The following is a 21,174-nucleotide window of genomic DNA, read 5'->3' on the forward strand; positions in this document are numbered from 1 at the left end:
ATAATTTTAAAAATATCAATATTTTAAAAATATTTTCTGATGTCTTACTAAGCAAAATTTTTTTTTTAAATAAAATTTTTTTAAAATAATTTGATTTTATATATCTTAATATATGCTAATATTAATATAATCATATTTTGTTAATTACATTATTCTAATAGCGAAATAAAATTTATATTGAGAAAATATAATATTTATAAAGTAATTATTGGTACGTTACATAATTTATACAATAAAATTATTAAAATAAAATAAATATTTTTTGAAAGTCAAAATAAAATAAATATTAATTACACTTATTAAAAAAATTTTAGTTTTAATGATGAAATTTTCTAAATTATCTTCAATTTTAATTACTATTTTCTTATCTTATACTTTTATAATTATTTAGAATTAATCAACATTCTAAAAATAATTTTGGAATCCTTCAATAATTTTGATAAGTTATTATTAACTTTATTCAATTCATTGTTCATTTTTATTATTTATCAAAAAAACTTATTTTACTTTTTATTCTTATCTTATTTTTATAAATTTAATTTATATATAAAAAAAATTATAAATAAAAAAATAAATTAACTAAACTTGAATTAGGTTGGACTTGGATGAATCCAACCCACTTCTTTTTATTTTATCCTTCATAAATAATTTTTATTTTAAACTAATGGCGAACCTTTTTTCTTTTCTTCATTTTTGCTCTCTTCTTCTCCTTCCACTGGCAGCAGCCAACCCCTTGCTCTAAATCCTCTCTCCATTACTTAGTCCCCGGTACCGTCACCCTTGTTGGCCTAAGCCTTTCCGGCAGCGGCTCCCTCTTTCTTTCCCTTTACTCTTTTCTTCTCCTCCCTTTCCTTCTGCTGCCAGTTTTCTCCCTCTCCAAAAAAGCCTAGCCACCGTTCTCCTCCTGCAATTTGGGTTTTCTTTTATAAGTCCTGCCACAAATTTAAAACCCTGGACACCCTTGAAGAGCATTCTTCATTGTTTTTGTTTGACTCACTCAGTGATAATTTGTTTTTTCTGATCACACTGTAAGCTGCCACGTGATAAAATAAAAAAGTGAAACGTGGCAAATCGAGGAAGCCACTTTTACTTATGTTGTAGATAATCCCTTAGCTCTGGTCCTCCGTCTGATCAAATCCATTTCGTTTCTTGACTCAGTGAGTCAAATTGCCATTCCTCGACTTTTTAATTTAGAATTAAAAATAATGTTTTGAATTTACGACTCCCTGGACTCTAGCTATTGCCTATCTTAATTTCTTTCCTTATTAAAGAAAGTGGGAAACAAAGTCCCGGGAGATTCAAGTATTTTCCTTTCATTTGATGCATGCTAAAATGGCATAAAAGTATTTTCGTTTTGATTCAGTTGGATACAAGTAAGTTACATTATAAGCTCTTTTCACGTGCATTTGCAGCGAATTGTATTCTTTTGCTCTGAATTAAATAACAAATAGATAATTTTAACTTTTCCCAGGTTTGAAATGGATGAGTTGTTGCAGAACCATTTGTTTGCAACTCATGCAATTGCCGCTTCAGGTTCTGTGGTATTCGCCACTGCCCTTACTTACCCTCTTGACACAATCAAATCACTTATTCAGGTTCCCTTTCTTTTCCCTTTTCGTTTCAAATTAATCTGTTTTTCTTTTAATACCCTTTTCTTGTTTTAGAAAAATCAGTAATCTATTTATTTCTAATATCTGTTATGTATTCTGATTTTTCGAGGTGAACAGGTTGGTTCAAGTTCCAGTAAGCAATTGACTGCCTCTCAGGTTATAAATCGAGTTCGAGCTTTGTCAGGAATTTCAGGTAAGCCTTAAGCTTCTCTTTTATTTATTTTACTTATGTATTGACTTCCACTTTGAGTCAAAATGTTAGTTGCTGGTTACCCATTTTGTTTGTTTGATATGAATTGACAAAATGGATGGAATGGTATATAACTGTTGCATATTTGGCAAAATAGAATTGTGTATTGTGACTTTGGGAACCTTGATATGCTTACTTTTCCTATATTGGTGGTGGTTATTGAATTTTCAAATTTGTTTGATACTTTTGTCCTTCTCCACCTGCTGGCTTTCAAGTACATTACCAATTTCAAATGAAGGATAAGGGGAAAGAAGAAATGCTCATAGCTGATTCATAAGAACATCGAGAACCATTTGCCCTCAATTTTATAAATTTAGGAAATAATGCCGTGTTTGGACTAAGTTTTCAGTCCTATAAGATTAAATGAGGGAGGAAGGTAGATGGAGAGAAAAGCTTAAGTCCATAGGTAATGCTCTGTGCTTTTTGTGAAAGCTAAACTGCAGAGGAGAATGTCTAATATATGTGATGTAGCCGAAAGGTTTAGGGCAATTAGTACTCAACAATTAGGGCTAGAATAGGGTTGATTGTGTTGGAATAATAACAAGATAATTGGGTTTTCAAAGAAACCTCTTGAATAAATATTCAAAATAACAAATGATGATAATAATAATTTTCTATCTAAGATCACCTATTTATAATAGCTAAGATAAATCCTAATCAAATAGTAATCCTAATCCTAAATAAAGACTTAAAGTACTAAAATTCTAATAAAGATAGGAAAAAAGAATCTCAAACTAAATAAATAAAATAAAATCCTAAACTAACTAAAATACTAAATAAATTTTCATATGCGCCTGCATCAATATGGCAACAGTAAAATGGATTTTGTTGCAGCCACTACCTTTTTCTCTCTGATCTTTAAACTAATGGTAGTGTACAATGAAGACAGTTGATTTGGTTAAAACTTGAAGCTGTAATTTGGGCAAGCAGGGTGCACAAAGACTCTAGCTTGTTATGGTCAAAAGATTAGTTGCATGTTCACCAATTGTATGCGTTGATGCCTTCTCAATTTGAAGAAAAGAAATCTGAAATACACCTCTAAATTAATTTAAGCTACAAATCAGCAGGGCAATTCATAACATTTGTTTAAACCTTAAACGTGGTCTATCTATTTCCTCTTAGTTTGTTTTACCTTGTCATCTACGTGTTAATACTACCATATAAATACATATTTCGTCCATCTCAAACGGAATCTTCACTTTTGACTTGGCATGGAGATTAAGAGAAATATTATGGGTTTAGAGTTTTTGATATTATTATTTTATAATTTTTATAATTTTTTTTCTATAGTTTTTACTGTCAAAAAATTTTAAAAATATATGGAATAGAGAAAAAAAAAAGTAGCAAGTATTAGAAAAGGAAACTGAATTAGTTTTAGGACAGTCTAGATAGGAAAGATGGACATCCTATTTGTTTTGGTTGATACCTCTCAGAAATTTGAATATACAACTATGGAAACTAAAATTTGCAGTTCCTCTACCCCCACCCCCCTTCTTTTCCGTATCCTGCTTACTGCCTATTATGCTTGCTTTCCCTTTCTAGCTTTGTTTTCTAAAAACAAATTTTGTCATGGTCAGTATCCTAACTTTTATTTGGAGTTTGATTTTTGCTTTCTTTTGAAAAACACAGGTTTGTATACTGGCTTTGAGTGGTTGGCCTGGGGGAAAACTTTTGGTTTGGGAGCTCGCTTTGGAATGTATGAAGTTTTGACAGCCTTCTATAAAGGTATTCTTTGTCATTCACTTAGTAGTCTTTACAAGTCATTTTACCCTGAATGTAGGATGCTTAATATAACAAGTGTGCATATTTCTCTTCCACAATTTGGGTGATTATAAAACATGCAAACCATGTTTTAATATTTTATGCCTAATTTAAAAAGAGACAACTTAGGAGCTTTCATAGCATTGATCATTAAAGAACATCAGTCTGTTAAGTATTTTATTAAATTGCTGAGTCGATCACAAAGTTACTCCTTGTTAATTTGATTCATGATTTACAATGTAATATGCAGAAACCAAGGAATCACAACGTGTTTCACTTTTAACTTTTCTTCAAAGTGACCATTCGTCTGAGTCACTTTATGACCATCAAATACAAACCCACCCTTCTCCATGTTCTATCAGTCTATCTAGCTGTGTATCAGGCATGGATAGTGCTAATTTTTCTGTTTTATTGTCTAATTTGTTTGTTGTATGTAAGCATGTGTAGTCAAATGGGTGCAGATGTTTTAGAGGTATAGTTGTATAGTAAAATTACACAAAACTAATCTGTCAATAGCATCTCTCTGTTTTGTTTAAGAAAGGGATTCAATTGAGTAGCTACATTCTAATTAAAACTAAAATCTGTGGGTGTTCTACCTTTTCTTGTTAATTATATTAAAAAATCTGCAGATGTTATACAAAAATCTAACAGATATAATCATGTCTCAGTGATCTCATTTTCTGATGTTAGCAGTAGCAGAACTGATCTGCTCATAATCAGCAAACTCTCCTTTCTCAACTTCCTTCTCCTCATAATTTGAAGTGTTCATGTAAATGGCATAATGTAACAGGATAATTGAAATAAGTTTTCCTTCCAGAGCATCGACAACATTTAGTGCATCATGTGGTGAAATGGCTGTTTCGCAGATGGTCGAGAAGACAATTATGTGTACATCTCCGAGGCCCTGATGGCAGGGATGGCAGCTGGTGCTGTGGAGTCACTGACAAGCTCCCCTTTTGAACTTATTAAACTTCGTGCACAAGTGACCTCTGCTTCTCACTTTTCAAGATCGACTCTAGTAACAGAAAATAAAGCTGTTGTGCCAGCAATTGCCCGATTACTGTGTGGATATACTCTAGACATGAGGACATTGAACCATTCGGTAGGAATGTTGTCCATTTTAAACAGCAAACATCCTAATATGGTCAGTGCCATACAAGAGTACCCTTGGATGATGACTGGGTCTGGGAGGCCACCACCAGTTTATGATGTTCGGAGGCCATCCCAAATCATTTCTTTGGAAGGATGGGGTGCATTATGGAGAGGCCTTCGTTCTGGAGTTGCTCGAGACTCTATATTTGGTGGCATATTCTTCTCTACTTGGCAATTTTTGCACCGAGCAATGCTAGACTGGAAGGCAGTTGGGATGGATCCCCCACCCAGGTGTTCTTTTAATTCCCACTATGTCATATGATACATAATGTTTTCCTGTTAAATGTTTTAGTTGATTTTATGGTGAGCTAGCATTGTTCTCATTATATTTCATTCTTTATGTGCATGAGAATGGAGAGAAGGATGCTGAACCAAATATGGCAAAGCAATCATCTAATTTTTTGGTTCAAGTTTGTTATTGCAAGCCAAGATTTAATATACTTTTACTGTGTTGATGGTCATAATTTGAAGATCTAGTGCTTGTAAGAGAAAGAAATTAGAAGAGGAAACTTATCCAAAAAGAAAAGAAATTAGAAAGGAAAAACAAAAACAAAAAAAATGTTTCCAAATGGCCACTGGTGTTCCCTGAGTGAAATTATTGAAGTTAAACAATTAAGAAAACATAATGCTGCATTTTTTTTCTATATGATGTTATAGATTTTCTTTCTGCACACCTTTAGATACAAAAATTTTGGTTCATCACTGATGTGATACTAATTTGCATGCATGTGTAAATTGGTGCTGATTTAAGTTTTATTTTTCCTTTCTGTTTCGTAAAATTCAAATCTTTCAAGTATTTAAGAACTATTTGTGTACTATTTTGCTTGCAAATGAAGTTATTTACTGTGGGAATATCTTGGTAAGAGTAGGTCTTGGGTTCACAATTGACAAATATAAATAGGTCCTCTTTTTTCTGGTTTAGTTAAATTTTCTGAAGCACAAGACTAATTGGCTTGTGAGTAGTTAGGTTAGCTGGTGGACATCTATTCCTTTTTCTCTTTGGATACAATGTTGATATGTTGTAAACTATTATCTCGCTTTTAAACCTGGTTAATAGAAATGATCAAGTTTTAGCACGATGTGTACATGCACATAGGCTAGCATTTCTTTCACGAACTTGGTTTTTGTTAATATTTGTTATCTTATTGATTATGAAGAATAAATCTTTGTTTCTCTCTTATTTATGTCTGTTCTATCAACAAAGTTCAAGAAGGAAAATGTCTTAGCTTTCCTTGCCTTGTTTTGTATTCTTTGGATTGTGCTTGAGTTGATACATCTTTAGTACTTGTAGAAGCCCATTGAATCTTTGGGTTATTCATTGGCAGTAGCCCTCTTCTTTTACATCAGCCCCACCCCTTTCCCCAAGTTTTGAACTGAAACTTCCAAGTGACAGAACCAAGTTCTAACCATTGGGTGTGTCATTTAGGATATGCTTTAGGTTTTTTTTTTTTTTTTGAAAGGCAGGATATGCTTTTGTTGTTAAGGCATCTATGATTTTGTCTCAAAAATGTCTGTATAGTTAATAAAGCTAAAAAGTTTGATTCTTTATCCTTATACTGCTTGAGGCACTTTAATCAATAACATATGGATATCCCATTTTATCGATTCTTTCTCTTGTTCTAGAATCTTTGCCTGATTGTGTGGCTAGTTTTCTACCCAAGTATGGTCTGTATACTGGAAGAGAGCCACATGATAAAAAGATAGGTCTAGGGTGTAAAATCATGATATTTGAATTGGACTGTCAGTCTTTTTTTTTTTTGAAAGTTAATAATTTCATTAGTTACCAAGGAAAGAAATTCCATATTCCATTTTTCTGAAATGGAGGGCATTCAAACTTAATATTTAAGATCTTCTAGGTGTTTAGCTTTTTGTAATTTAGTTTAGAGCTAGTTCTAGCTTTCCCAAGTAATATATGGTTAAGTTTGAAGACTCTATCTCAGGTTTCCATGATCAGTTACGCTATCAAAAGCTTTTGTGACATGGTTTTCCTTGTCATACATTGTCTCAGAAAATTTAGCTGTTGTTGGACCAAACTACTTTTCCATGGCTTTATAAATTAACATGAAACAAGAATTGAGATAGAATATTGTTATATATCATTAGATGGCATTATGTGAAATTATCTGCAATGAATTTCAGACATTGCCCAAACTGTTGATAAGATTTTAACTTCTAGATGTTAGCTTCTATGGCTAAAATTTGGAATTCTTCCTCAGGTATGATGAAGATATTGGTCCACTCTCCCCTTTAGCTGTTAGTCTTGCAGCAGGGTTTTCAGGATCAGTTGCTGCTGCTGTATCTCACAGTTTTGACACTGCCAAAAGTCGATCACAATGTGTAGTGTTGCCCAAGGTACCTTTTCTGTTAGGAGCCGCTTTATCTGTGATGTTTTCTTGTAGCATATGAGTTTGTTCATCCAAGTTACCTTTGCCATGAGATTGCCAGTAACGAGTCAGTATGACAAAATAGTTCTGTTTTCAATCTTCATCCGCTATTTTATAATTTACAATGTTGTTCCCGTTTTTTATTCCATTGTATGAACTGTTATATTTTGTCTTGTTAATGTTCGTATATGTTTTTCTTCCTGCTAGTATTTGTGGTTGTTAAGCTTTTATGTTACTCAATGAAAAGAATATCATGTATGAGGTAGGCCACTAGGTTCACAATCAATGCATAGTCAAGACATTTTGAGTCGTCTTACTCATATGCAGATGGCCTTGATGTAGCCACTTATTCCTTGCAGTTCATTTCAATGGAGAGAAAGCTTCTCAAGTGGAAAATACCAGGGAAAAGATTTGAGAGAATTACAGGGATTCACCCTGCTGACAGAACTCTTTTATATCGTGGTATTTGGCCGCGGATGGCTCGTAGTGGGATAGCATCATTCGTGTTAGTGGGAAGTTATTATTTGTCCATTAATTATCTTGTTTCAAGTAATTGATACTTTGAGAGCTATGTATCAGAAAGAGCTTTTAAAGGGGAAAAAAGGAAAGTGGAGAGAGTTAAGTGCTGTTGAGAATGGTGGGTTTGTGGGGAAGAAGGGGAGAGATTAGAAAAGAAACACGTTTTAGCAGAGTGTTACACAAATATCGAACCTACATACTACATCAATGAAAGGATAAGAATGCGAAAGGCTGCTTTAAGGTGACTTAAGTGGTATATTCGGTTGCCTGCATGCAGTCTTTTCTTTAAAGTCCAGTGCAGAAATATTGGACTGAAGCTGTATTGCCATAGGTCTGGTAAGTCTATTCTTGCTTGGAAATAATGAGAGGCTTGAATTTAAGGAGTAATTGGAACTTGAATGTGCATTTGGTTGCCACCCACAGCCACAGTGAAAAACAAGCTGAAATTTATGATTGCAGTTCAATTAGTTTGTCAGCCATCATTAACAATGTCATTTTATCTTGCTCTTTGATTAAGCTGTTTGTAAAAATTATCCTGACTGATTTAATACCATTTACAACACTTCAAATGAGGATGCTATGTCTACATTTCTTATATATATGAAGATTCTTGAGTGCCACAGCTTTTGCCTCTTGCTTTTAGCTTTTGTATATCACATATGAAACTCAAATGGCAAAAGCAAGAGGGTTACAATTATTGCTTATAAAAGGGGAGTTATTCCTATTGCTTTCTATTCTTATTCCCCTCATCTTACTCTCACAAACAATTTTTCATGTCATAAATCTTTTCTAAAGGAATGGGAAAAGTAGAAGAGTTATAACTCAAAATAATAATAATAATAATAATAATAATAATATGATTAAAAAAAGGACATAATATTTGAAAAAATTCTTGAATTATTTAAAAAATATAAATAAGTTTTTATGATTACTAATTAATTAATCGTTATTAGTTAAAATGTTATTTATTTTTTTTACTCATGTAATGTTAATGTAGATGGTTAAAAGTATTATATGGTTATATGATAATGTCACGTTAACATGCAATGTCATAATTTATAGAATGATAAATAATATTTTGATTAATAATAATAATCAAATATTAATCATAATTGTTTATTTGATTCAGATTCAAAATATAAATATTTGGTAATATAATTAAAAATGAAAATTTACTTAAATTTTTTTGAAATAATTGAAGGCTTTTTTAAGTATTATACCTTAAAAATAAAAGGAACGAAAAAGAAAACTACAAAGGGGAGGGAAAGCTAATCAAAAGGAAACGAAGCACATACTCGAGTAGTCAAGCTGTTGGGCCCCTACAAAAGTAAATTATGACCGTTACCCATTCCCTCTTTTCTGCTTTTACAAACTCTTACCTGTAACTACACCCGCCTCTCTCTATTCCCCACGTGTCCATTCCTATTTGTCCTGAAATCAATCTGCACGTGCTACTGTTTTGATGGCCTCAGTTCACCTATCTAGAACAAAATTCCTGATACTGTCTGCATTGGATTCTTTCTCCTTTTCTGAGATACATTTTAAAATATCAGCTTTCTACCCGTTGAACCTCAGGCCACCACCATTCTGTCTCTTCATTCTTTGCTTTAATCTTTTTCACCTGTTAGATTTAACACCAAATCCTCAATTTTATTTCAATTTTCTTCTGTCTTTATCCCAAACCAGATCGAATTTAACATTGGGTTTGTTTGTTTTTTTTGTTTTCTGGGGTGGAAAATAAAGGAGAGAAAAGAATGAAGAGTGTGAAAGGAAAGTTTATGAAGAAGCTGAAATCAATCAAACCAGTTGGTTACCTAAAGCCAGATCGAGTTCTTCAAGTATTTGCAATTGATGGGTTCATTGATTCTTGTCCCAAGACCCCAAATCTCAATGAACAACCCAAGTTGTTCAGCAAAGAATCAGAGCAAGACAAGATTAAAGAGAGCTGTGTGACAGTTGAACAACATCCCGAAGTCATTGATGTAGTAGAGCTAATGAAAGATCTTGAAGACGACGATGAAGAAATGGATTGGAATGATGGGGTTGATGACAAAGAGAATATTAGGCCGACAACGAAGGCAAATATTGATGTAGTTGTTGAGAAAGAGAATGTGAATTTTCCCGTGAAACTTGAGACAGGGAATCGTAGGCAGAGCACCCCATTATCGGAGATTGATGTCTCCTCCTTTCGGAAGCCGGATTTGAACACTTGTACTCTCTTCGACCCTAACCTACTGGCTGCCTTTGAACAAGCTGTGAAGGAGCATATCAAGATGAGTGAAGAAGAAAGAAAAGCAAGAATTGAGCAAGAGAATCTTGAAAAGAGCGAAAACGAGCCCCCACAAAAGACTCGCCGCATAGATGATGACCTTGTTGATGTAGTCGTTGATGATGATGATGATAATGAGGGTGATCCTCTTTTAGGTTTTGAAGAGAAGTGTCCTCCTGGAGGTGATGGATCAGTCATCCTTTACACGACGACTCTCAAAGGAATAAGAAAGACTTTCGAGGGTTGTAACAGCGTCAGGTTTCTATTGGAGAGTTTCAGGGTCATTTTCTATGAAAGAGATATATCGATGCATACAGAGTACAAGGAAGAGTTGTGGAGGATTTTGGATGGCAAAGTAATGCCTCCAAGGCTTTTCATAAAAGGGAGATATATTGGTGGAGCAGAAGAGGTTCTCACTTTGCATGAGCAAGGGAAGCTTAAGCTTCTCTTTCAAGGCATTCCTGCTGATACATCCAATGCCCCCTGTGAAGGCTGCGCCGGAGTTAGGTTTGTGCTTTGTTTCAAATGCAACGGCAGTCACAGGATCATTGCCGATGATGGGTTGTCCAGTAAATGCCTGCAGTGCAATGAGAATGGTTTGATTATTTGCCCCATTTGCTGCTGAATATGATTGTCACTCTCTTTTTTGCTTTGTCTTCTCTTGATTCTACTGTATTTTGTTTGGGTGTTATCATAGTCATTTGTCCAAATCCTTGGTATTCTTTTTTATGAACAGAAGATGGAAATTGCCAGATACTAATGTAAAATTGATAAATATACTGAATTAATGTATCATGCTTTTGGAGCTTTCCAAGCTTCCTCTATGTTTTGTTGGGAATATAACAGGTACAATTCCACTTCAACAACACATTTAACTCGTATTCATAAGCTTCTTAATCCTCTGTTGAATATTTTGGGATTCAATAGTTTAGCATTGCTTTTGGCAGCTTCTTCATTTGCTCCCAGTTGATCCTTGTATCTATTCAGATTCAGGCATACTTTGCAGAGGTAATTTTTCGAGAAGATCCTGCTAAATATATAACTCCAGGATGATAGCAGTTGGAACTTTGGGTTACTTCCCTTCCTGGCTGACAGTTGAAATTCCATACTAATAAGGCAAAAACAGGCATCTTTCTCCACCTGTATTACAATTGTGCAACAATAGAATGAACTTGCTTCTAGATCAAGAAATTTGTTTCAAACTTTGGAGTTTCTCATTGTCATTTTGCATTTGATTTGGAGGTTCAGATTACAGGCCATGTACAATATGTCAATATCCAACAATCAAACCTAAAAACTTAAGCTGAGAAGTTAGACCAGACTAATACCAACTGTTCAACCTAGAATGCTACAGGATAAATCCAAACTGATATTATACCATCTGCTATAAGACAGTTTTCATCACATAAAATGCAGATTAATACTTCCAGTAATTATCTAAATATTAGATGCTAAGTGACACGAATATATCAGCAAATGTTAAAAGAATTTATCAAACTCACTTATAGTCAACTTAAACAATAATCAGTCTTACAAAAAAAAATAATATTAATCCTGATGAGCACAAATTTACAGCATCCCACTCAAAAATTATTTACCAATATAAACCAGCGATGAGATCGTGACTTGATAAATTCCCTACTCCATGAACAAAATTTCAGCACTCAATACTTTTCTTTCAAGAAACCATCAGCAATAATTTTTCTTCGGCCCCAAAACAGTTGGGAAATAAATGTAGAATGAATACATGGACACTGCGTAGGCCTCTCATAACCAGGCTCCAGAAATTACATCAACTAGTAGGGTCATTGTCTCCAGAAGTCCTATCATGACATTCACATGTGAGGAAATTTTTTTGATGTTTGCTTAGAGAAGTTGGATTCAGTAGAAGTTAATTACAAACATCTCTCCTATATATCCCTCATTATTCAAGCTCCAGATCAAACAATTGGAGTAAGGAAGACAACGCCGGATGAATCATACTTTACCAGCAATATACTAGGACTGATAGGCCAACCAGTGCAACATGAACCAGCACAAACATCCTAGCCTATACAACCCATTTGCCCCAAAAAAACCTCTAGGTCTCAAGCAACTTTAGAGGCTGCATCATGTTTTCTTTGTTGGTCTGCTAATGCTTACACATCTAGCATCCATGAATCCTTGAGACACCATAGTTTCCAATGTCTAGCAAAGCTAAAGCTAAGGATTCAACTTCAGAGGTTATATCATCTGCTCTTCGCCAATTCATATATGTTAAACAGAATCAGAACACCACAGATTCACATCTTTTTCAGCTTCAAGGGCATGGTTTAACCATTTCCTGGGAGCTTTTAGGATTTTCAATCTGAGTAGCTTTTCTGGTGGCTTGCCTGATCTTCAATTGAGCTTTGACAGCAACTGATAGTCAAGTCATTCCATCTTTGCTTATCAGGTGTTACAAGTTATAATATTCCTACACATAAAAGACCTGTGAAGTAATATGGTCTCATCAGAGCCCTCTTGACAGCAGCATTGGAAGAGAAAAGCTAGAATGATAGTGCTGAAACACAAAAGCATGCAGAAGTGGTTCCAAGAGATTTGCTTACAAAAGCTTCTGGTATTCCTAACCACAAATGATAAGAAAATAGTGGCACCCTAGTAAGAGCACCGTGAAACTCCTCATTTCCAAATCCTGAACCAATAAATAGTCCAATCATTTAATTCTAGGGTTGAGAATTTCGTAAGCAAGCAATAAGAAATTTGAAGTACGTTTAATGACTATTTTTGAGAATACTACTTTGAGTCTAAATAATTGGTCAATGTTAGCCAAGTTACTAATAAAGAAAAATAGACCAGAGTATAATAAAACCTTAATTAATGGACATTTTGGCAATTCAGATATACTTTGCTGATATCAATGATTGGAATATGTATTTGGAAGAAAATTTGTTTTCGCTGATGCAATCAAGTTACATATTCTTGCCATGAATTTTGAAAAATTCAGACAATTCTACATGGCTTAGATGTTTGTATCAAACAAGCAAATCATGGGGGTTAGCATCTTGGCAGCATTTTTGTTGGAGCCAGGCACAGCACAAGACTACAAAGGTTATTCCAGCTCTACCTGTGAAATTTGATGCTTAAAGGCTCCACCTACAAAAAGGGAAAGTCACAGAGTGACAAGGCCAACGTTCCATCATCCTGATCCTATCAATTTCACTGAAAAAATCATAAAACTTAAGTAAAACTCAGGATAAAATAATGAACCGAACCTAAGATGTAATATTTCAGCATGTTCTGCGTAAGCACTCCTAAAAAATGTGTCTGGCTCTGCGAGGAGTAGTAGTGGGGGAGGTCTCCCACCGCACTGACCCTTTTTTGGCACAGCAGGAGGACCATTTTTCCACTGAAGCCTAGTGGAAAAAAAGGGTCCAATGTGGTGGAAAGGACTCCCCAACACACCTCCCCACAGTGCCAAATGGTACCTAAGTTCTAATAACTACATCAAATATGGCACTTCAGGACCAGGTATCACCAATGCAGGAAAGAGAAATCTGAAATCTTAAACGAGCATTATATCAAGCAATTTACAGAGTTCTCAATTGTACCATTTCAATCTATAAGAAAAAAGGAAAACAATTAGACTGGAGACAATTTCATATGCTCTACATGCAGAAGCTTTCAACTCAGAAAATTGTAACATCCAATTCAAAGATAGTGCCAACTCTCAGAAACTTTTACTTAAATTTTCTTAAGAAAATCTGCTTTCCTTTCAAAAAGGAAAAAAGAAAAAAAAAAGGATAGTGCCAATTTAGGTTGATAAGACCTTGCAAGACGATTTAATAAGTATTTACTAAATGTTACAAAAAAGTACAACCCAAGTTCCTAGTGATTGCTACCAGTCTAGCAGAGGTTCAAGGTTCCATGATCAGCTCTGATCCTCTAAAAATATAAAAATGTACAATATAGTAACTCATCTATAAAAACATATGCTAAAGTGCCCCAGTAATACCATTAACCATGACCAATAATGTGCCCCGAGCCAAAAAAGCATGCCATCGAAATTTAAATTCCACAGTATAGATGATGAGTCATTCAGTGATTGGGCAATTATATTTTTCTCAAATAACATATTTTTAAGTACGAAAGTTAAAAAAAATAATAAATAAATATTATAGTCCACAAACACAGATTCCTTCTGTAAACTTCTAGATCCCTTTGTCAATGCCCCAGTCACCATTTTTTCCACCATACCAAGCTGCAACGTCATCTTCATCTGTTGTTCCTCATCTGCAGATAGCTTCTCTTTCCTTCTTTCCAACGTTCACTTTCTATACCCTTCCCCTCTTGATTCCAAGTCTCAAACAGTCAAACCATTACCTAAGGAAGCTTAACATTTCTTTCTCTTTCTATTTGTATGTATTCCCTGCTTTTTTATTCCTTTTTTCCGGAAAAATATTCCACTTTTATAATTAATTAATAAATAAAAACAGCCCTCTCACTAACCAAACCCGGATTTTCTCACTAATAAAACAACTTACAATGCAAAATCCTTGCTTTTTTCCTCTGCAAATCAAACTCATCTCACTGAGATTCCTTATCCCAAATATCCCCCAAGAATCAAAATAACAAAAACCCATCTTAACCCTCAAGCCTGAATACCTGAAAACCATATTTCCCAAATTTGAGCAAAATCAAAGAAACCTGCAAATCACAAAAAATAAAATAAAATAAAATTTGGAGCCACATGGCTCAAGGCCAGCAAAATGTGTTTGTGTGCAAGTGAATCTTGCTTGGTTGTGTTGAAATTGAAAGTTCAAAGGAGGGACAATGAGATTTGAAGAGGGAAATCAAGAGGCTTGTGGAAAGAGTAAGTACTGAAGCAATGTTGGGAGGAGAGAGGAAGAAGAAAAGAGTGAGGGTAAAGAGTTAGACATGCTCCATTGAGGAAGGGATTGGTTTATGGTGGTGGTGGAGGATAGGTATTAGTGAGGAAGAGATCTGGAGAAGAAGAAGAACAAAGAAAGAAAATAGAAAGAAAAAATAACATAACAAGTAAAAAAGAAGGAAAAACAAAAATGATGATGTGTATCCAAATTCATATTATATGGCATTTAATTTTCTTTGTAGTCTCACACATGTTGTCTTTTTATTAGCTCACAGACATCATCAGCCAAAGTTAACGGTGTCATTAATTAGGGGCAATTAAGCATATTTTTTTATAGTTGAGGTATGAGATTGTACATTTTTTTCAGTTCACATACCAAACTCAACAATTTCTCATAGTTCAGGTACTATTTATGTAATTAACTCTTGTCCAAATGCACTAAAATGATAATACATGATATAGAGAACAAGCCACTTTAACATTACACCCTTCCATCTGATAAATCAACCAAATAACTACAATGAGATCAAGCAATTCAGAGCATGCTGAATGACCTATCGAAAAAATAGGATGCAGGGAATCTAAAAGTTGAATTAAAGACATAAAATCCTCTCTGTGCAGGCAATAAGGTATGGATTTCAAAGCTTAAATTCAAGACTCATTAAGGTTGGCATATCAATGCAGATATATATCATTAAGATTGGGAAATAAATTGGTTTAGCCAGTGTGTGGTATAACACAGAACGAGAAGCCATACAGAAGTAAAGAATTTCCCATTTTATTTCACTGATTACAGCATACAAAACACCTATTTGACTTAACAGGCAGTCTTCTAACAATTTCAAGTGGTCCCATTTATTCCAAAATCAAGATGATATGTTATATATAAATAAATAAATAGATATATGGAGAGAGAGAGAGAGTAACAGAAGATTAACATTTACTAAGAACTGCACCTAGATGTCTCAGAGATGTTAATTTATCCCAGTTTAATGGGTCTGTATGCCCTGCAGAAGCATTGTTCTTTTTGCTTCTCCTCCCGTTGGAGTTCAGTTCCCCCACTTTTTGCTTGAGAGTAAAGATAAGACAATGACTGCAGTCATGAAACCAAAGTTAGTTTGCAAGTGATATCATCAGTTCTTTGGCAACCTGCACATATTCTGGCAATCTCTTGGAGAATTAGCTATGTCATTTATCAAGAACTGCACCTAGATGTCTCAAAGACGAGCATTTATTTTATCCGAGTCTAATGGTTCTGTCGCCCCTGGAGAAGCAGAGCTTTCTTCGCTTTCCCTCCCTTTGGAAGTCACAACCTCACTTTTAGCTTGAGAAGAAAGGTAAGACAATGACTGCAGCCATGAAACTAAAGTGGGTTTACGTGTGACATCATCAGATTCAGCGACCTGGGCATATAACTCATTAAGAACCATGATCTGGCCAGTTTTTGGTAGTTGGACAGTGAGTTGTGCCAACGACTTCATTAGAGCTGGTAGGACCTGCACAAATGAGTAAATGATAATATTATCTAGCAGACACCATGGCCATCAAATACTGACAAGCTAATTATTTTCAACAGCATCTAGTCTGGGCAGTTCTGATTGTGAAATGCAATATGAGGTCACTGTTTATAGCATATATTTCCTGTTTAATACTTAACAACAGTATTACGTTTATTTCACATGAAGTGGCATAAAAGCAACACAAAAGCAATAAACCAACAATCAACATGGAGAGAACTAGCGAGAGCAGCACCCGATTTTAACTTGTCAAACCCTTTAAGAGAAAAGAGATGTAAAAGAATGGTGAAAATTGCATCTTGTGCACCAAAAGAACTTAGCATATGTCAGTATTTACCTGTATATCAACAAGGGAAATAAGACGCAAAAGCAGCTCTAGGATTTTTTTACAAGGCTCCAGGCCTCCTTGCCAGTTCTTCCAATCCTCAGCTTTTAAAGTGGAAGCATCACTGCAGAGCTTATTAGCGTTATCAACAAGACAGTTAATGCAATAAAATATTGCCGGGCTACCAGCAGGAAGGTGTCGAACCAAGGCTACAACTCCTGAAGCCATACCCTCAAAAGGAGTAATGCCAGGAAATCCCTATATTAAAAGTAATAGAAAAATTAATTTAGTCCCAAAAGTTTGATATACTGTCACTTTCACTAAATTTTAGGTACCTCTAAAGATCTTTGCATGTAATAGAAAACAAGTTGCTCCTTTAGCAACACTCTTTCATCCTCTGAGTCTTTTCCTGAAGACATGAATGCCACAAACATAGAATGTGAGGCTCGAGCTACTTTTCCGTTTGGATGTCCCATATATCTAATCACCTTTGTTATCAGGAATCATTGTTTATATCATTTAACATATATAATAAATTTTCCAAGTAAGGTAAATATGTATTTTAGGATACAAAAACATAGTTGGAGCAACCACCATCCTAAATTCACGAGCAGGCAATTGTTCAATGCAAGTTGGAATAACCCGCACATAAAACAAAACACGAGCAGTTTGCACCTCATCCTTGGACCATTCATATTCCATTTTCTGCTCAGAAGAAAAGTCTACAAAACAAAATTCAAATCTCCATAAAACAAACAATAGAAAAACTCATCTAGGAACTTCAAACTGCAGAACTACTGGAACTTAGGCTCTGTTTGTTTCTCAGAAATGGGCCTCCAAAAAAAATTTTCTGAAAATGTTGATATTTTCTATTTTTCTATTGTTTGGATGACTTGGTGCAAAATATTTTTTGTTGTTTGGCTGTTCTCTAGAAAACTTTCATTCTTGTCAAAATAGTAATATTGACATAACTATTAAATTATATTTATTAATATAATAAAAATATTGTTAAAATATTAAAAAAAAGCAATATTTATAATGTAAATATTTTTAAAATATTTATCATTAATAATCAATAGTAACATCTAGTATTAAAATATTTAAAATATTAATATTTACTATTAAAATCATTAAATGTATTATTTATTATATTAATATATACTATTTATTGTTAAATAGTAATATAATTGTTATTAAATATTAAAAAATATTTGTCATTATTAATAATATTCGAAACCGTAATATGTAATATTAAAATATTTTAAAAATTTTATATTACTAATTTAATATCTTAAATTTAACTAAAATAAAATAAAATAAATTATTTATAAACTTAAGAATATATCGATTCAGGCCGAGCTCAGACCTAAAATCCTATCCAAAGCTCGACTGAGTCAGGTAAATAGGCCCATATACAGGTCTAGTTAAGTGGCAGGATTTGTTTTGAGTGTTGGTTAGTCTGGCAATTGCCTTAAGCTTTTGTAAACTAGAAGAAAATTTTAAAGTTTTAAGGTCCATTTTCCATTGACTATTATGATTTTCTGCTGACCCTCCCATTTCCTGCTAACCAAACATCAGAAAATGCAGAAGTCAATATTTAGAAGCCAATTTCTGCAAAACAAACAGAGCCTTAGTAACCTAACACTCAGTTATAATTGCACATAAATAATCACCTTGCCAAGTGGTCAAGTCAACATAGGAGGGCACTGATTCCACAAAAGAGACGCAGGCAGCCTCATTTTCCTGAACACATGCAACAACCTTTCGAATGGTATCCATATATTCTGGCAAATGCATACGTCGAAAATACTCTAAGCAAGAGAAAGAAACTAATATCTGCACTGCTTTCTCCCTCTGCATTTCTTGAGATAGGTTTGAATTTAGTCTGTGCTTTGTTACAGCCAGAGCAAAAACCACAACCATAAGAAAAGCAGACTCTGCAATTTTCTCCAAATCCGCTAGCAGCTCATCCTTTCTGCCACGAAGGAACAAAGCAACCTGTCGGTGACCAGAGTAGACATCCTGACAGTAGTCCCATATAAAACTCTCCACTAAACTTTTGCTCTCCTCATCTGCTGAGACATACTGATTGCAGAAAACACCAGTTATGGCACCTGCTTCCTTAAAAAGAACACTGTCTAGATGTTTTTTAATCTCATTAAGCCCCAATTCAGACCCAATGCTATGGAGGAACTGAAGAATCTGCATGTATAAGTGCCTTAAGGGAAAGATTTCTCTTAACAAGGCTGAAGCCAGGCACACAAGCACAGGGGCACTGAAACATATTGCACCACTTCGAGCCAAGGCTAGTGATATACACTGTAAAAGAAGACTGTCCATGGGATCACTGTCTGAGTTTACAAACTCTTTAGTTTTAGAAACAAAACTTTGTGCTATAGAGACTATTCCATTTTCTGCAGAAATCCTTAGTGTGGAAACAATCTCCAACCCTTGGCCACTAGCTGCATATCTACTAGCTCTCAATACTCCAGCTGCAACCATAACAAGAGCAAATGGAAGATAGCTTGCCCTTGGAGCTCCAAATGTCCACTGTGAAAAAGCTGGAATTTTTTTAAAAGAACGTGATTTAATGAAACCAGACACAACCCATTCAACCATATGCAAGATCATGAGTGCAGTAGGAACTGTACTAGGAGGCCCATATTCCTTTCCCCAAATTCCCAACAAAGAATCCAAAACTCTAACAAAATGAACGTCCAGAGAAGAAGATAATGCATATCCAATCCCTGCCAGCACATCCGGGATAATTTCTTCCCATGTTCTAACGAATTGGTGATCTTCTTCTAACAGCCTACAAAGCAACTCCAAGCACACTAATTTCGAGCTTTCAGATACAAGAGGCACAAATGAAATGGCCCCTAAAAGAAGAAAACCTTCAGCAAGAAAAGAAGCGCTTTTCTTCAAACCAAATTCAGTAGTAAATACACGAGAAAGGACATCCACAGCTGAGTCAATGAGCACAGTTGATGGCCTAGCAGACTTCCTGACCCAAATATAAAGAAGCCTGAGCAAGATAGGATATGATTCTGAAGGAAGATCGAAACTTTGGGAGGAGAGTACAGACAGAAGAAGTTTGGCTTGAGGGTCAGCAACATGGAGAGAGGTTTGGGAGTTAAAGAGGGTTTTCAAAGGTTGGAGTATATAGGGATCAAATGTTTGGTTCTGAAGTGAATCTCTAAGCTCAGACCATGCTTGAATAATGGCACGAGCAGATGAAGATGAAGACCCAGGATAAGAAGAATGCCCAGAAACAGTGTGGCTAATACCACCACTGCAAGTCCTCAACCATTGTTCAAGAAAGAGGGTATTAACTTGTCTTGCCATTTTATAAATAATTTATTCCCAACCTGCAGAAACAGCAAAACAACTAGGTTCATAAGGCCAATCTAAATATCATTCTTCAATTAATATATTTAAATAAAGATTAAAATAACTAAAATTAAATTTGTATTACATCCAAAATTCCAATATAACCAACTTAAATCAAAGATAAGTTGAAAAACACGAAATCAAATTCCGGGCAGTCAAAACCTGAGCAAAATTCTATCAGTAACATATATAGGTAAAAGATTCAAACCTGAGTTTCCAGTTTTTAGTCTAGAGACTCAACTAAAAACCCAAAGAAAAGAATCAAGTGAAAAAGAGTTTGGGCTACTTACCCTGAGACTGGGACTGGGAATTCTTCCTTAAATATTGGATAAGGAAAGCAAGTCGATGCCTAATGATGAACAGCTGCTGTTTTGCTTTCTCAAGGACTTTATTTTCCTATTCTTTGTATCAATTCTCATATTCGTTCCTCTGCGAAAACTAAAACGAAAACTCATTGATTCTGGGTTGAATTATGTTTACATCCCTCAAAATTTCGCTTATTTTTTCTACAGCACCTTGACTGTTTCCTTTTTCCATTTTCTTCCCTCTATATTTTTATTTATTACGTTATCAGCATGTTATTGTTTTTTATAAGTACATATTTTTAAAATAAAAATTAACTAAAAAATAATAATTAAAATTTTTTTATAATATTTTAAAAATAAAAATTAAATATTTATTTTTTATTATATTTGATTAAATTTTTATATTTTTATTTTAAATCAATAAACACTTATTATTATTGCATCACTTATTATTTTATTTAATATTAATTTTTTTTAAATATTAAATCAATATAAAATTTAAGATAAAATTTTTTACTTTTTAGAAATTACATGAAAGTCGTTTGAAATAGACACTCTACCAATACGATTAACAAAAATTATAAACAATTAAAATATTTTTTTATTTTATTAATTTAAAAAATTACTATTATTATATTTAAAAAACTGGAGGCACCTATCGTGCTTCCTAGCTCCCCAAGAAAAGGGAGCTCCGATGCTCCTCAGATCAGAATTTTTTTATAAAATTAATAATAATAAATTATTAAAATTATATAATAATAATTTTAAAATTTAATTAAAAATAAAATTATTTTTTATTTTTATCACGTGATAAGTTGGGGA

General features: G+C 34.1%; 3 protein-coding genes across 8 annotated transcripts; 2 read left to right on the plus strand and 1 right to left on the minus strand.

Moving 5' to 3' along the window:
* On the plus strand, nt 667-8,298 carry LOC18586860 (mitochondrial arginine transporter BAC2). 3 transcript variants are annotated; one of them, XM_007010431.2, is made up of 7 exons: nt 667-1,373; nt 1,472-1,595; nt 1,728-1,803; nt 3,490-3,585; nt 4,488-5,004; nt 6,990-7,125; nt 7,517-7,714. In XM_007010431.2, the coding sequence occupies exons 2-7, from the start codon at nt 1,479-1,481 to the stop codon at nt 7,712-7,714; spliced, it is 1,140 nt and encodes a 379-aa protein (XP_007010493.2). In that variant the 5' UTR covers nt 667-1,373; nt 1,472-1,478. The 3 variants fall into 3 exon arrangements, with proteins under 3 accessions (XP_007010493.2, XP_017985208.1, XP_017985207.1); XM_018129719.1 differs by having other exon boundaries at nt 667-1,157; XM_018129718.1 differs by lacking the exon at nt 667-1,373 and having other exon boundaries at nt 1,479-1,595; nt 7,517-8,298.
* LOC18586861 lies at nt 9,226-10,722 on the plus strand. Its single transcript, XM_007010432.2, has one exon. It carries the CDS (start codon nt 9,431-9,433, stop codon nt 10,568-10,570), a length of 1,140 nt encoding a protein of 379 aa, XP_007010494.1. The 5' UTR covers nt 9,226-9,430; the 3' UTR covers nt 10,571-10,722.
* Nucleotides 13,052-20,581, minus strand: LOC18586863. 4 transcript variants are annotated; one of them, XR_001929909.1, is made up of 8 exons: nt 20,338-20,581; nt 18,331-20,025; nt 17,229-17,379; nt 16,993-17,137; nt 16,670-16,915; nt 16,024-16,311; nt 15,772-15,908; nt 13,052-13,146 (listed from the first exon to the last, which is right to left on the minus strand). XR_001929909.1 is itself a non-coding variant. In XM_018129431.1 (7 exons), the coding sequence occupies exons 2-6, from the start codon at nt 20,000-20,002 to the stop codon at nt 16,033-16,035; spliced, it is 2,493 nt and encodes an 830-aa protein (XP_017984920.1). In that variant the 5' UTR covers nt 20,003-20,025; nt 20,338-20,581; the 3' UTR covers nt 15,578-15,908; nt 16,024-16,032. The 4 variants fall into 4 exon arrangements, 1 of the variants encoding a protein (XP_017984920.1); XR_001929907.1 differs by lacking the exon at nt 13,052-13,146 and adding an exon at nt 13,764-14,631; XR_001929908.1 differs by lacking the exon at nt 13,052-13,146 and adding an exon at nt 13,764-14,631 and having other exon boundaries at nt 15,772-16,311.

This window comes from Theobroma cacao, chromosome 10 (assembly GCF_000208745.1).
Source record: "Theobroma cacao cultivar B97-61/B2 chromosome 10, Criollo_cocoa_genome_V2, whole genome shotgun sequence".
NCBI classification, from domain to species: Eukaryota; Viridiplantae; Streptophyta; class Magnoliopsida; order Malvales; family Malvaceae; genus Theobroma; species Theobroma cacao.